The sequence below is a fragment of the Antennarius striatus genome, chromosome 10 (genome assembly GCF_040054535.1).
Source record: "Antennarius striatus isolate MH-2024 chromosome 10, ASM4005453v1, whole genome shotgun sequence".
NCBI lineage: Eukaryota > Metazoa > Chordata > Actinopteri > Lophiiformes > Antennariidae > Antennarius > Antennarius striatus.
In genome coordinates this window covers 10,388,480-10,403,586 of record NC_090785.1, presented here as the reverse complement: position 1 = coordinate 10,403,586, position 15,107 = coordinate 10,388,480, and the positions used below count along the sequence as shown (strand labels likewise).

The window sequence follows — 15,107 nt, the reverse complement described above, 5'->3', positions numbered from 1 at the left end:
TTGTGACCAAAAGATTCACAGATATGAAAGACTATTTTTTTGCTAACTTTACAAAGCTGTCCAAATATTTGTTCACTAATAGCTTTATTTGTGTACTATCAGCTTTATTTTCACACATAAAACAATGAAGTAAGATGGTGTTTTTTTATACTTATAGATACAGGCTGTATCTCCACATTCAATAACTTGTATTTAAAGTAAATATGTTTCCAAAATAAGGGACAATACACAATTAATAAAGTTAAAGATTAATTTGTCTACAATTACATATACTTTTTGGATTTGCTATGGAATTTGCTTTTTTTTTTCGCGTGAATTATCCAGGCCTTGGTAATAATGTTGTGAAAATTTGATATCTGTGAAAATCTTGTGAAAACAAGCATCACTCATACTACAATATTTCCAAGCTTATGTGCAGCTTTCACCACATTTTTTCATCTTGTTCTTCTACACTATTTTTATTTTGTTTTGCTCTGTGCAGTAAAACTCCACTTGAATCTATTTGAATTTATTCAATAAGTAACAACCACAAATTCATTGAATCAAGATTTTCCTTTTTATTGAAAACTTGGCCAGGATTCTGTACAGCAGAGAGGGTGTGCAGAGCACAGGGGCAGGAAGTCAGGGGTCAGGGGGCTCTAGGGATTCCGTTTCCCATGATGCATCATACCCTGAGCCAAGAATTGAGTGTGTAAAACAGCCAAAGGAATTGTGTTCCCTCTTTGGTGTTCCAGAGGACTTGTGGTGGGGAAAGAAGCAAAGGGACTAAAAAAAAAAAAAAAGGAGAAAAGGGGAAAGCAAAACTCAGCCCATAGGGGAGAAAGAGAAGAGTAGAGACGGAGAGGAATGGAGGGTGGTTTTAGATGATCCTTCCATTGAGGTGTTGTCTCCAATCAGGGGCAGATCTCGGTCCTAACCCTTCCCTTTGTAACATCAGATCACAGACCATTTAGGGTGCTGAGGTAAGGCCTCAGACGTCTCTCCCCTTTCCCTCTTCCTCCTCCCCTCTCCTTCACCTCTGCTCTTTCTCTTTCTCTCCTTCCCTGAGCCTCACTTGCTGGCCATGGTGTAGCAACCCTGTTGGTGCCACTGCATGTCACGGATACGCCTCACGGACTGGAACTGAGGATGGCGGGCACCGTACTCGTTGAAGTGCCTGAAGTCGCCCTTCTCCAGCAGGTACTGGCTGCCACGGTATCCAGGGAACTGGTATCCCACCCAGCTGGAGTTTAAAGAGGAGAGAGTCTGTTGTTTAGTGACTGACATGTAGATCAGACGGCCTGAGTTTTGAGCTGTGACCAACACTCACGTTCCACAGCTGACTATGATGCTGCCCACTCTATCGGTGAAGCCGTAGGAGAACAGGCTGGGAACATCATCGTCCATGATCTCCATCTTGCGACCCTTGAACTCTCCAACCTCGTACAAGCAGATCTTGTGCTTCTCGGGGTCCTGGAAGGGAGAAACGCACAGGTCTGAGGAGGATTCTAAAACAAAACATATAGGTCTATGGAACCAAACATGTTTATTTACCATTCTAACAGGCCTGAAGGACAGCAGATAGTCGTTCTTCTGGCAGTTGCTCCAGGAGTCCCAGCGGGGATACTCTCCCTTCTCCAGGATGTACATCTCTCCACAGAAGTTCATCTGCTCAAAGCCCACGAAGCTGCAGGTAACACAGAAGTGTTAGGCGTCTGTGCAAAAAGAGTGAAAATGCACACAAGTCTTTCTTTTGGTAGACTTACGGTCCACACTCAACACGCAGGGAGCGCACACGGTCCATGCCCATCTCACACACATTCATGCACTCGTTGCTGATCTCGATCATGCGGCCTTGGAAGTTCTCCTGGTCGAACACGTACATCTGGAGAGGACAGATCAGATGAATCAGTACATCAAGCATCTACGACATGATAATCTGAAATCTATGTCAGTGAGATTTAGACATGAGACACTCAAGCAGGAGTCCCTATAGGAACACACCTTGTAGGCCATCATTCCCATCTCAGACTTCTTGCCCTGGGCAGCCTTCCCATCAGTCTGGGAAGAAGTCTTGGACTTATCTCCGCTGGACATGATTACTGGGTGGAAACAGAAGGGGTTAAAATCCACTGAAAGGAGAACATGAAACAAATGAAACCTGCTATCTGGTGTAAAGGCTATGAGGGAAATTAAAGAATGCCTTACAGATGGACTATCAAATTCACACAAAAAGTACATAGAACACTCTTTATATGTAGTATGTCTTCATCTTGCATTGTGTCTCTACAGCCCCACTGACATACGTGTATGTGTGTGTGCCTTACCTGTCTGTGTGTGCGATGCCTGCGCCAAGCCTCACTCTGAGTGTGTGAATCAGAGAGCGCCTCTGCCTTATATACGCTGGCGCTCATGGAAGAGGGATTATAGGCAGAAAAACGAAGCTGCTGAGGTCAGAGGCGTGAGATAAAAGAAACCCTAAATCATCACACGGGGTGGATGGAGGGGATGGGCGGAGGCAGAGGATGACTGACAGAAGCTGGGCTGATAGAGTCCCTCCATGTTCCGAGCATCAACATTTACAGCTCAATGGTGTCTCCAGAAATTGTGGTCATTTAGTTTTATGTTGTGACATGATTGTGTTTCAGATTCTTAATGGTCATGTCAATATAACAATCCACATTAAACCAATGTAAGCATACACTTACAATAATGTACTGTAAAATATTTTGCAAACAGTATCATGCAGTGACAAACCGTAAACTCTAATGCAATCCTGTATAAATAATATTTGATATTGGCCTTTAAAACAATTTAGGTAAGTAAAGTAAAATACTGTAAAATCAACCCTAAGCAGCAGAGCATCATGGGAAACAGGGAGAAAAGTTTAACAGTCCCTGGCCCCTGTGGTATAAGTACATGTTAAAGTGTACTGAGACACTTGAGACTGGTTGTGAGTAACTAGAAGCTTGGTACCAAAAGGGTGAATGCTAGATTGTGTTATAACGCACTCTGAGTTCAGTTAAACCAGAAAAACTGTGTTCAAGCTGTCAATTTAGTTTTAGTAGCATTACAGTGACATTTTTTAGGCTTATTTTCCACAGTTATAACAGATTGTACAGTAATTTACTGACAAAACTGTGGGCTCTTTTGTGTTGAACAGAATACAGTTCTGAACTGGGTATGAAGTCCTGCATTGTTCCAGCTTCTGGAAACAGTGGACAATAATATCAGGAGGACTAATTTAATTCATATGGACTTGTCATTTGTAGAATAAAAGAATAACTTTTTAAATAGATGAACCAATTTTATTTATGTCACTGAAATATTTTATGTAACTAAATTACATATTTTAAGGCTGAGAATCCAAATGTATGCTTATTATGTTGTCCTGTCTTTATGACACAATTGATTGCCCTTCATTGATAGCAGTGATAATGAGTTGAGCTCATCAAAGTATAAAAACACATTGCCTAAAAATACATGAAGTTACTGCCAGCGCATGACTAAATTCACAGTGAAAATGTTTTATAGAGATTTTTGGGAATGCAGGTACAGGAATGTGTGACTTGGCCCCACTGACCTCCACATGAAGTGGAAAACTTTCTATTCACACACCTTTGTGCACGCAGGCGCACCTCCAAGGATGGAGCGTGGAAGCATTTAGTGACAAATAAGTCGGATTGTTTTAAGAACATTGTTGGAATGAAACTTTATTTGAACTCCATGTACATCCGCAGAGCCCCTTGCCCTGGTGGGGTGCCTCTCTGCTCCGCCGTTAATCCACACATTCTCCACTCCGATCCCGGCCCTTTGTGCGTGGGTACGCGCTGGACTGCTGACCGGGTCCCGAACATACCAGAGCCTTTATGTTTCAGCGCATCAGCAACACTATGGGATGTGCTGAGCTGGTTGCGGCCACAGCCAGTGGGCAACCGCGGGAACGCGCCGCCGCTGCTCGCGGTCGACGACCATTATCCGCGTCAGGGCCGTGGACGCGCACAGGCATCCGCGTCCCCCGACCGCCCATATAAAACTGGAGCGCCAGGTCCCCTCAAGGCTCTACGCGACGCAGGCAGTAGGCGCGTACCACTCCAAACGTCTTCTAATAAAGTGCCAATCTAGGTAAGGCTCCATCTCTGCTCTCAACACAGACAGATGCGCTCCAGCTGCTTCAGACACACTGAAAAACCACAAAGCACCTCACACAAGCTCACTGTACGACTTTCTACATGTTTCTGAATTTATACTTCATATTTCATCTTTTTTTAGAAAGTGAAAGTGCTGCTCTTGGCCAGACCTCCTGTAAATAACCAGTTCAGATGGTCATGTCATGAGTTGTAGTTTGCTGATTCACAGGGAAGTGTGGAGGAGGAGTATAGAAATTTGGATTTTCACTAAGGGAAAATTCTAAATCACTAAAATACTGCTGGATATTTTTTCTTCCCCCAGTAGTTCAGTCCTCGTCTTTCCCTTCAGCTAATTCTTTCTGTCTCAATTTGCCACAGCAGGAGTAAAGATGTACAGAACTACGAAGTCCCCAATGATGCAGCCGCTGGTCAACTCAGGAATGGGCATGGCTCCTTTCTTTAAGGTAAACACACACACGCACGCGCACACACACACACACACACACATTTGTGCATGTTATCTGGTTCCATAAGGAATTTACAATGGATTTACATGCTCTCCAGCTGAAACATACATGCGTCCTCATGGGCACCTAAATGCCTGTCGTCCTCCAGGTGACCGTGTTCGAGCAGGAGCATTTCCAGGGGAAGTGTCTGGAGTTCACCTCTGAGTGCTGCAACATCCAGGAGTGTGGGCTGGACAACATCCGTTCCATCAGGGTGGAGAGCGGAGCGTAAGTCTGAATGTCGTCACACAGGAGGCTGATTTGTTCGTCTTGACGTACGCCGTGGTTAACGGATCTCTCTCTCACTAGCTGGGTGGGTTTTGAGCACCATGACTTCCAAGGCCAGCAGTTCATCCTGGAGAGAGGGGAGTACCCCCACTGGGACGCTTACAGCGGCTCCATCTCCTACCATGTGGAGCGCCTCATGTCTCTGCGCCCCATCTACTGCGCTGTGAGTTCCACTCCGTCTTTTTCTGATCAAATGGAACTCTACGATCATCTCAGGGATCTAAAATCCCAAACTGCCCTTCTCTGTTCCTTCAGTCCCACCAGAGCAGTCGCATGATCATCTTTGAGAGAGAGAACTTCATGGGCCGTAACGTGGAGCTGTGTGATGACTACCCCTCTCTGCAGGCCATGGGCTGGATGATGCCTGAAGTTGGCTCCATGCATGTGCAATGTGGCGCGTAAGTTCACTGTGAATCCGTGTGAAAAGAAAGAACAAAACGCATTCAATCAGGACACATCTGCCAAATGTTCTTCCAATTTTCAGGTGTTTTAGAAAAACCTCCACTTTATGTGTTAAAGTCTCTGCTCTGTCAAAATATTGAGTGATTAATCTGCACACTAGATGACTAAATCTGTCATTAAAGCGCCGTGACTCCACAACAGTGTTAATTATGTGTAACAGACACACCAGCTGGCAGCTTTAGACATGAACTAAATCCCTACTCCTGAAATACTCCCTGTAACCCCAGCTTCTGTGCCCCCCCACCCCTCCCTCCCACACAGCTTTGTGTGCTACCAGTACCCTGGCTACAGGGGCCAGCAGTACATCATGGAGTGTGAGAGACACAGTGGAGACTACCAGCACTGGAGGAACTGGGGCTCCCACTGTCAGACCCCCCAGATCCAGTCCATCCGGCGCATCCAGCACTGAGAGGAGGACAGCCTGCGACTTAGACAGCTTCCCCTGAGCTCCTCTTCCTCCCCATCCACTCCCTTCACCCCCAACCCTCTCCTCTTTCTCTCTTTAATCCTTTCCTTCCTCTTGACTTGAGCCACAACAGTCGCCCCGCTGCGACCCAACACGACTGATTAACAGCTGCTGCCGGAGTGTGATAAGAGACAATATCGCACTGCTGAAGCACAGGGACACACACACTTCGCTTCGACATAACTGACACTCACAGTGTCTTTTTATTTGGTTTAGAGGTCCCGACACACTCATGCACAAAGACATACCTGTGCTGTACTCTCACCTGAGCTGAGAGGGGGACCAGAGTGGGGGGGGAGGGCACCAGGAAAACCTCCCCAGCTGCACTTTCCCTCCTCAGAGCAGAAGACTGTGCTGTGGTGCAGCTCAGATGTGTTTTGTTGTCGTGCGTAAGAAGTTGATCCACAGGTTGCTAACTAATAAATTCATTTTCACCTCATGTGTTCTAGATTTATTATTGAAGTGTGTTTGTGATTTTCTGGTGGTTAGAAACACAAAATTACACGAAACAACACAATTATGGTTTAATATATCCGTAAAACTAGCCTAAAATCAAGCTTATGCAACATGAAACTAAAAACTGTGTTGATATTCATGTCTGAACATCTGAAATTTGCAGTTTTTGACTGAAAGGGAACCATCGATTCAAAAACTCACAAAATCTGGACACTTCTAGTTCATGACCAAATTTGTTCATCCAAACATACAACACATTTCAATTTACATAGTTTTATTTCAAAGGAAACTAATATTTATGATTGGTATCACTTCTTATTGTTTTAAATGATTTCTGGAAATATTCTCTTGACCTCATCATTTTAATACCACCTTGAGGGGTCACGACCCCCACATTAGGAAGTCTTGCGATAAGTGAACTGTGGGTTTTGGGGGAAAAAAGTTTGGGTTTGCGCAAACAAAAAACCTCCAAAAACAACTATCTTCAAGATACTTGTATTATTTGGTTAAATGCTGGAAAAAAAGCAAAATCCACAATTGAAACTTTGGTAAAATGCAGCATAAAGAGAAATCCAGTATACCAGCAGAATGTATTGAGTCAGTTCTTGAACCACTATCTATGAACAATGTGTATTTTAGCTGTAACTGTGTTCCTAATATTAGTACAGGTAACTTATAGAGTACTTTAGTATTAGAAATGATCAATTAACCAATAGTCTTTATTCTAAGAGGAACTTTTTCCGTGTCAAAATCCAAAAGATGAGGTGAAGGAGGAAATGAAATATCAACTGTGGAGTCTTGTTTTCACTGATGCAGACTGAGAGATTTTATTGTAGAATTCTGTTCCCTGAACACAGCAGCACACAGAACATAGTGGAATGTCAGCTGACCATAAAACAACGAAGAATCAAACTGAAACATTTCCCAACTAGAGCAAAACAGAGGCCGACATTTTTAAAGCATACTTACAGCTTCAGTAGTTCTCATGTTTACAACAAACATAACATTCATCTGCCTTGGTGTATACACATGACTGTTTTCAACAGGATATGACAGATAAAACAAACTATACTAAACATTTCCACTTAAAAACCCCTATTACTGAATTTAACAGTAACAACCATAAAACTGAACACATAAAATTAATGACTAAACATGTATTAAGGTAAAAAAACAAACAACACAATTACAGTCACAATTGTTATTTCGACAATGATTAGGTGTGTAACTGAACTGTTCCACACAAGCTGCTATGATAAAACTAATTAAAATCTCCAAATATCTTCCTGAAACACCGTCAGAACAGGAAAACCAAAAGCCTCTTGGTGTGTTTACAAGCGGAAATTAACACCATAACACAACAGTTGATTTCTATCATTGCTGTTCAGTAATTCAGCTAAAGGAAACAAACTGAATGAAACGTATTTAATAAACCGGATGAGAGAAAATGACCGCTGGACATAACAGACGTTAACATCAGAGCAGCTGCGCTTCATTTTTACTGCTAACGGGTTCTTCTTTAATTATCAACGTCGACATCCTCATCTTCTTCGTTGTCTTCCGACGACTCTGTCCAGGTGATGGTCACCGGATCAGGGATGGGACTCGCCCCTCCATCCACATCTACATCATCACTCTTGTCGTCCTCCCAGCATCCGGCCGAATCCAGCTTTGATTCAGGCGGTGCTGTTATGCTCTCTCTGTCACACGGTTCTTCAAAATCTCCGTCCACATCCGTTCTGCCTTTACCGCTGCTCTTCTCTCCACCCGTCAAACAGTGTGATGCGTTCCCTTCACAGGTCTGCTGTGGCGTCTGCTCTAAGCAAACCCTTTTGCCCACAAAGCAATCATCGCTGTCCTCCTCAGCCTCTGCTTTCCTCCTCTCCCCCTTCATTGTAGGAACGTCTGCCTGATCCTGGATCAGAGCAGCTGACCTGCTGGAGCTGAACTCTGCTGGAGCTGAACTCTCATCAGTAAACATTTTATGATGATGTGCATTTTTCCTGAGTCTGGCTGTCTTGACCCCTGTTTGACCCGTTGGAGGCGGCTGATTATGCAGCAGTGGTGGCTCCTCAAGAATCTGCATTCTGTCCTGTAAAACAAATAAAACTTGTTGATGGGATAAAAACGTCAATGTCACCATCTACAGACCATAAAACCATCAGAAGACTCAAAATTTAGAAAGGTATCTGAACAAGCAGTAAGGTCAACATATATCACCTTTCTTAAACATGCAGGTGGATGGCCACTTCTCTGTTAATCTTCATATTTGTAAAAGAAAAACCTAAATAAATAAAAGTGTCAGCGCTCACCGTGTGCAGACTTCTAGACCTCAGTGGATACGTCCTTGTTCTCAAGTAGACCTTCTGACTTTTGCCAGACAATTTGCCCTGTTGGCTTTTCGCTGATAAACTGGTCTTTGTTTTTGAAATATTCTGAAATGCATAAACACAAACATTCAATACCGATTATCATACTTTTTGAAAAAGCATTTAGCTTGTCTGATGACAGGAAGCTTCAGACGGCATTGAGAAATGTTTGTCACCTTGACATTTAGACTCTGACAGCTAAGTTCCTGCAGAGTCTCTCTCACTGGCAGCGCTAGACTCCTCTCCTGATTCACCAGCGAGTCCTGCTGCAGTTCCTCGTGCATTTTACGTTTGTGTCTTGTCGTTGCGTCAGTCAACCGCCTCAGTTTCCTCTCATTCTTTTTTCCAAATGACAATTTATAGCGGCTGCTCCTTCTCTTTCTCCTTACTTTGTTTTTTGCCGCCACTTTCCCAGATATTCCGTCAGTCCGTCTCTCATGAGAAGAAACATCAGGAGACGCTGATGGTGCTTCATCTCTATTGTTCTGCTGTCGCTCGGGTAATTGTGGGCTACTCGCTGGAGCAGTTGTGTCGCTCTGGCAACCCATCTCCACTTCTTTCCCGGCAGCCCGGCTGTCAAAGTGCTGCTCAAAGGAGAGGAGGATGTTCTCCAGCATCTCGTTCAGGTCCAACTCGCTCTGCTCCTGCACGACCAGCGCCTCAGCGTTTGCAGAACTGGAACCATCAGCTCCTCTTTCCTCTGCAGCACCGTGGTGTTGTTTGATTTGGGCAGAAGTTTCAACGGAGGTCCTACTGCTGCTACCAGCTGGAGGAAGACGCTGAGGATGCGGAATGTTGTTGTTTGGTAAAATGTCAAAATCTAGCGACACGTCCTCCAGCAGTTGACTGATATTTTCCTGGTGAGTCGGAGGGACCGAGGGACAGACGGAGGTGGTGGGGAGGGGGCACACTGCTGGAGACATGTAAGACACAGCGGGTGACAAGAGACTGGTTGATGGAGAAGGCTGGACGCAGGGGTTTGAGGACCATAAGGTACTGGAGGGCTGCATGCGGGGGGAGGAGAGGGGAGGTGATGTGGGTTTAGCCTTCACCCTCTGAGGCCTGCTGACAGGACGCTCAGCCTGCAGCCAAGGAGAAAAGAGGATTAGTAACACATAAAGTTTATCATTTCACATATATTGATATTTTTGATCAAGTAAATGAAAATAAAAAAGAATTCCCCTTTTTTTGATTTGAGCTTAGCAGATCTACCAGCGCTCTCACCTGCTTCGATGCTGGGGCAGCATTCTTCTTCTTTCCACGCTTCGTGTTTCCGGCTCCTCCTCCTCTCAGCGGTGCATTTCTGCTTGGGCTGTCCTTCCAAAATGTTACAAGCGCTGTTCTCCTCCCTTTCCTCGCCGTCTTCAGAAGCTCTCTGGTCTCTAGGCACAGACTCCTACCTGCAGCTCCGCCGCCCTGACCCGTCTTGGAGACCCTCCTCCTTGACTTCTGCAGGAAGAACTTCTGTAAACTGCTCACCCCCACCTCCTGAACATCCACCTTCTGGGTTAACCCACCTCTACCCCTCCGTCCTGTACTTGCTTGTGGTCTCCTGGCTCTTCTCTCACCTGTCCTGGCTCTCCTGACATTTGCCGCTCCTCTTGTCCGCATTCCCCTTCCACGTCCACTGGGGGAGTCGCCCTCAGCCTCTGGTTTGAAGAAGTAGTCGATGTATCCTGGGATGTTGTCTCGAAATTGGTTCAACCTTTGGTTCTCCAATTCTCCATTTACTGCGACATCTCTGGGTGCCCCTCCTGGACTGGCCAACCAGCTCTGGTCACAGGACCCAGATGGGATGGAGGAGGAGACGTTTGTGTTTGGCTGTGTCTGTCCAGCTGCTGCAGATCCTTGCAAGTCGTCCGTGGCAGCAGAGAAAGGCTGGTGTGCTTGGTTTGCATCTGGTTGGTAGATAAGGCCAAAAGGAACATAGGGCATTTGAGAGGAAATAAAACTCGGTTCCGGCTCTCTCAGACTCTGGAAAGCAGCAATATCAATGGTGTCATAAGACACTGCATGGTGAGACGGAGCAGCGTTTCCCAGCAGCTCCTCCGTCTGAGTCCACGCATCTTTTTGACCATCTGACGGTGTCTCCTTCCACAGAAACGTCAGCCCATCCCTCACGTCTCTCCTCCACTTCTCTCGCCTCCCCTCACTTTCCTCAGGCTCCGTCTGCACTTCTGCCTCTGCGTGCCGTCTTCTCTCCTCCCCATGTCTACTCTTATTATCTCTTCTCGTGACCTCAACCAGCCCATGGATGCCTAGCTTAGCTGCAGCAGAAATAGCTTCTTGCTTCTCTTTTTCCCCCTCCCCTGCCATCTCCCCAGAGTAAAACAGCCTGACCACATGGAGCAGCGAACAGGCGCCAAGAGCTCCAAAGTCTACCACATGGCTCTGTCCTGGAGGAGGCGATGGCTCGGAGGACAGAACGGAGGAAATGTGTGGGCTGAAGGCTGAGAGGATGCAGCTGTGCACTGGCACCGATACACCTGTGGGACAGGAAACATCTCAATCAGGAACAAAACATGATCTTAAAGTTAGTTAAACTAACCTGAATGGGACAAAATGAAACATGTCGCGTGTCTTTGAGCTGAATACCTTCTGTCCTGAGCAGAGTGTCACAGAACTGGTTACGCTGTTGCTGTTGCTGCAGCTCAGCCAGGAGGAGGCCGTGGAACCCCGGCTTCTGGTAGCACCACATGTCCCCATCCACTGAGAGGGGGGGTCCGGTTAGAGAAGGTGGTGGTTATAACGCCACAGTAAAGACAGTTGACTACTTGAGGGGTCTGTAGTAATATGTACGTAACAAGACCCCACAACTTAAGGATGTGAATGTTGGAGTCATTATTTCTGGCTACCATCGCAACAGTTCTTATTTTTAATACTGTGCCTGTGTCGCCTACCACTGGTCTACAGCTCGGAGTTTATTTAATAACACAACTGTCCAAATGGTCATTTCAAAGGTTTTCAATGGGGATCCATTCATGGCTCATCTCTAGCTGCTCCTGAGCTGTGAAGGCCTTTTTCTACCGTTTCAAAATCATGATCTAAGTCATGCTTTTCCAGCTGAGGTATTTCAGCAGATGGGGTTTTCTCCACATTCCCTGTGACTGTTGAGTCATTTTGGATTAGCTGGATAGAGATATTGAGGATATTTGTATAAATATGTGTTGTTTGCACTTGAGCCACTTCTTGAAGGACAAACATGAACAAATGATCATAAAACCTACCCTCCATAGACAATAAGGGGATTTAAAATGGATTTATTTATTTCAGAAATTGGGTTAAAAGATAATTTGTGCCTTTTTTTTCTGTAAATTATTTTTGAATTTTTCTCCAATGTAAGCTTACTACAGTCATTAAACTATTGATAACACCTTAAACAGATGAAGGCTTTCTGAACAATGAGGTTGTGACAGCTGAGCATTGAATCCGGAGTTGGAGCTGGGATCAAAACCCCTGCAGATTAGCATCACTGCTGACAGCTAGCAGCTAATTAACGGTGGTGAGGCCACCTGGCTGGCCAGTTAGCAAGAAAACTAGTTAAAAGTGGTAAACATGTCATAAACATGACAGTATTTGTATAACAATGCTTCCGAGTACAACCTGAGCGTTTTAACCAATGCATGGGTCTGAACATTTTGCACGATATTTAATACACATTGGAGTTTACTCACCTTTATTCTCTCTCGTAAATCTCGCTATAAATCCGTCATTAGAAATACAATTATTCGTTTTAAAATTTCGTATACAAGTGACCAAAAAGGTATGCCACTGTTCTTTTGATTCACTGCACGCCAGTGGTTATCCCGGGGTCAGCGTGGTCAGCAGCGGAAACAGGTCGTTGTAGTTCGTCGTTTCCACCGCCAGGGGGCGGTGGAAGTGTGCCCGTGTGTCAGTGGGAGGAACAACCCTCTACCTCCGGTGCACCAAAATTAGCTGCAATTCACCTAGAGGGCGCTCTTGACGACTAAATGAATGGAGATAAATGGAGGATTAAGTATTTAGAAAATATATTTTTCACCTTCTTGTGGACAAAAAGCCAATTATGGCTTTTTTAAGCACAAAATTGATTGTATACGAAAAGTTAAATAAAAACACGCCAATATTTATTTGTTATTATTCTTACAACCAAAACGAATTTGCTTATAAAACGGTATGTTCTTAATTTCCTTTCGGGTATCAGATCAGTATATCTTCTTTTCTTTTGGCTTTTCCCTTCAGGGGTCGCCACAGCGAATCAGTTGCCTCCATCTAACCCTGTCTTCTGCATCCTCTTCTGTCACACCAACTACCTTCATGTCCTCTTTCACTACATCCATAAACCTCCTCTTTGGTCTTCCTCTAGGTCTCCTGCCTGGCACTTCAAAACTCAGCATCCTTCTACCAATATATTCACTATCTCTCCTCTGGACATGTCCAAACCATCTCAGTCTGGCCTCTCTGACTTTATCTCCAAAACCTCTAACATGTGCTGTCCCTCTGATGTACTCATTCCTGATCCTATCCACACACATGTACTCTGTCTTACTGCGGCTAACCTTCATTACTCTCCTTTCCAGGACAACCCCCCCCCCAACTTCTCCCCACCTGTTCCCTGCTCTCACTACAGATCACAATGTCATCTTCAAACATCCATGGAGATTCCTGTCTAACCTCATCTGTCAGCCTGTCCATCACCATAGTGAACAAAAAGCTCAGAGCTGATCCCTGATGCAGTCCCACCTCCACCTTGAACTCCTCTGTCACACCTACAGCACACCTCACCACTGTCTTACAGTCCTCACACATGTCCTGCACCGCTCTAACATACTTCTCTGCCACTCCAGACTTCCTCATACAATACCACAGTTCCTCTCTGGGCTCCCTGTCATAAGCTTTCTCCAGATCTACAAAAGCACAATGCTCTGACCTTCTCTGTACTTCTCTATCAACATCCTCAAAGCAAAAACTGCATCTGTAGTACTCTTTTTTTGACATGAAACCATACTGCTGCTCACAGATGCTCAATTCTACCCTTAGTCTAGCTTCAACTACTCTTTCCCATAAATTCATTGTATGACCCATCAGCTTTATTCCTCTGTAGTTGCCACAACTCTGAACATCTCCCTTGTTCTTCAAAATGTTCACCAGCACACTTAACTCCTTCCTAAAAGTCATGCAACACTCTTCCTTTTTTAGCTTCCACCATTTTGTCCTCTGCTCTGCCTTTGCCCTCTTCATCTTCCTTACAACCAGAGTCATTCTACACACCACCATCCTATGCTGTTTGGCTACATTCTCGCCTAACACTACTGTGCAGTCACTGATCTCCTTCAGGTTACACCATCTACACAAGATGTAGTCTACCTGTGTGCTCCTACCACCACTCTTATAGGTCACCCTATGTTCCTGCCGCTTCTGGAAGAAAGTATTCACTACAGCCATTTCCATCCTTTTTGCAAAGTCAACTACCATCTGTTCTTCTACATTCCTCTCCTGGATACCAAACCTGCCCATCACCTCCTCATCACCTCTGTTTCCTGCACCAACATGTCCATTGAAGTCTGCACCAATGACAACTCTCTCACTTCTAGGTATGCTCTGCATCACTTCATCAAAGTCCAACCAGAATTTCTCCTTCTCCAGCTCACATCCTACCAGTGGAGCATACCCACTAACAACATTGAACATCGCACCTTCTGTTTCTAGCTTCAGATTCATCACTCTGAGACTCTTTTTACCTCTGAGGACATTCCTAACGAACTCCTCCTTCAAGATAACTCCTACTCCATTTCTCTTCCTATCTACACCATGATAGAACAATTTGAACCCTGCTCCTAAACTTCCATCCTTGCTACCTTTCCACCTGGTCTCTTGGACACACAGTACCTTCCTTCTCTACATCATGTCAACCAACTCTTTACCTTTCACTGTCATAGTCCAAACATTCAATATTCCTACTCTCAGTCCTATACTCTTGGCTATCCTTTTCTCTCTCTACCTACAAACACACTTTCCTCCTCTCCTTCTTCTCCTTCTTCCTCTCCTTCTTCTCCTTCTTCGGGGATCAGATCAATATATACATTTTTTTTTTAAAAACGTATCGAGTTAATGATCACTAACCTGCTAGTGATGAGTTATCACATGTATGAATAGGGCCCAATTCTTTTGGGTCAGTTCGTGAGCACCCCCTACTGCGGTAGAGTGGTATTTCTTGCAGGACAAATAGCAACAGATTACAGAACAAGAATATTATCTGTTTTACTCTCCTGTTCCCTTCAAAAGAAGAGAATCAAAACGAAACCTACTTTTTTTATATTTCTATTGTGTTTTGCACCCGTTGAAATTTTATTGAGTGTTTTCATGTAATTGCTTTTGACTGATTTTGAAAGAACACGTTGGGTTTTTATCCACCTTTAAAACACTTGTTATGTCACTCTGGAGGCTGATAATAAATAGTTAGTCAATCCAT

General features: G+C 44.7%; 2 protein-coding genes across 3 annotated transcripts; one reads left to right on the top strand and one right to left on the bottom strand.

The window, feature by feature from the left end:
• Nucleotides 1-533: 533 nt before the first annotated feature.
• Nucleotides 534-2,361, bottom strand: crybb1l1 (crystallin, beta B1, like 1). Its single transcript, XM_068326140.1, has 6 exons — nt 2,307-2,361; nt 1,984-2,081; nt 1,746-1,864; nt 1,534-1,666; nt 1,310-1,452; nt 534-1,222 (listed from the first exon to the last, which is right to left on the bottom strand). The coding sequence occupies exons 2-6, from the start codon at nt 2,074-2,076 to the stop codon at nt 1,051-1,053; spliced, it is 660 nt and encodes a 219-aa protein (XP_068182241.1). The 5' UTR covers nt 2,077-2,081; nt 2,307-2,361; the 3' UTR covers nt 534-1,050.
• Nucleotides 2,362-4,030: 1,669 nt separating this feature from the next.
• Nucleotides 4,031-6,270, top strand: cryba1l1 (crystallin, beta A1, like 1). Of its 2 annotated transcripts, none has more exons than XM_068326141.1 (6): nt 4,031-4,104; nt 4,488-4,573; nt 4,725-4,843; nt 4,925-5,066; nt 5,159-5,301; nt 5,627-6,270. In XM_068326141.1, exons 2-6 carry the CDS (start codon nt 4,499-4,501, stop codon nt 5,772-5,774), a joined length of 627 nt encoding a protein of 208 aa, XP_068182242.1. In that variant the 5' UTR covers nt 4,031-4,104; nt 4,488-4,498; the 3' UTR covers nt 5,775-6,270. The 2 variants fall into 2 exon arrangements, with proteins under 2 accessions (XP_068182242.1, XP_068182243.1); XM_068326142.1 differs by having other exon boundaries at nt 4,037-4,104; nt 4,491-4,573.
• Nucleotides 6,271-15,107: the final 8,837 nt, after the last annotated feature.

Bases quoted from the DNA above. Each gene is read 5' to 3' on its own strand.
- cryba1l1 (XM_068326141.1), top strand. From the start codon at position 4,499: ATGTACAGAACTACGAAGTCCCCAATGATGCAGCCGCTGGTCAACTCA. The intron at 4,844-4,924 runs GTAAGTCTGAAT...CTCTCTCACTAG, and splicing joins ATCAGGGTGGAGAGCGGAGC to CTGGGTGGGTTTTGAGCACC. The intron at 5,067-5,158 runs GTGAGTTCCACT...CTGTTCCTTCAG, and splicing joins TGCGCCCCATCTACTGCGCT to TCCCACCAGAGCAGTCGCAT.
- crybb1l1 (XM_068326140.1), bottom strand. From the start codon at position 2,076: ATGTCCAGCGGAGATAAGTCCAAGACTTCTTCCCAGACTGATGGGAAG. The intron at 1,865-1,983 runs GTGTGTTCCTAT...TGTCCTCTCCAG, and splicing joins TGGGAATGATGGCCTACAAG to ATGTACGTGTTCGACCAGGA. The intron at 1,453-1,533 runs GTAAATAAACAT...TCTCCCTTCCAG, and splicing joins CCTTCAGGCCTGTTAGAATG to GACCCCGAGAAGCACAAGAT.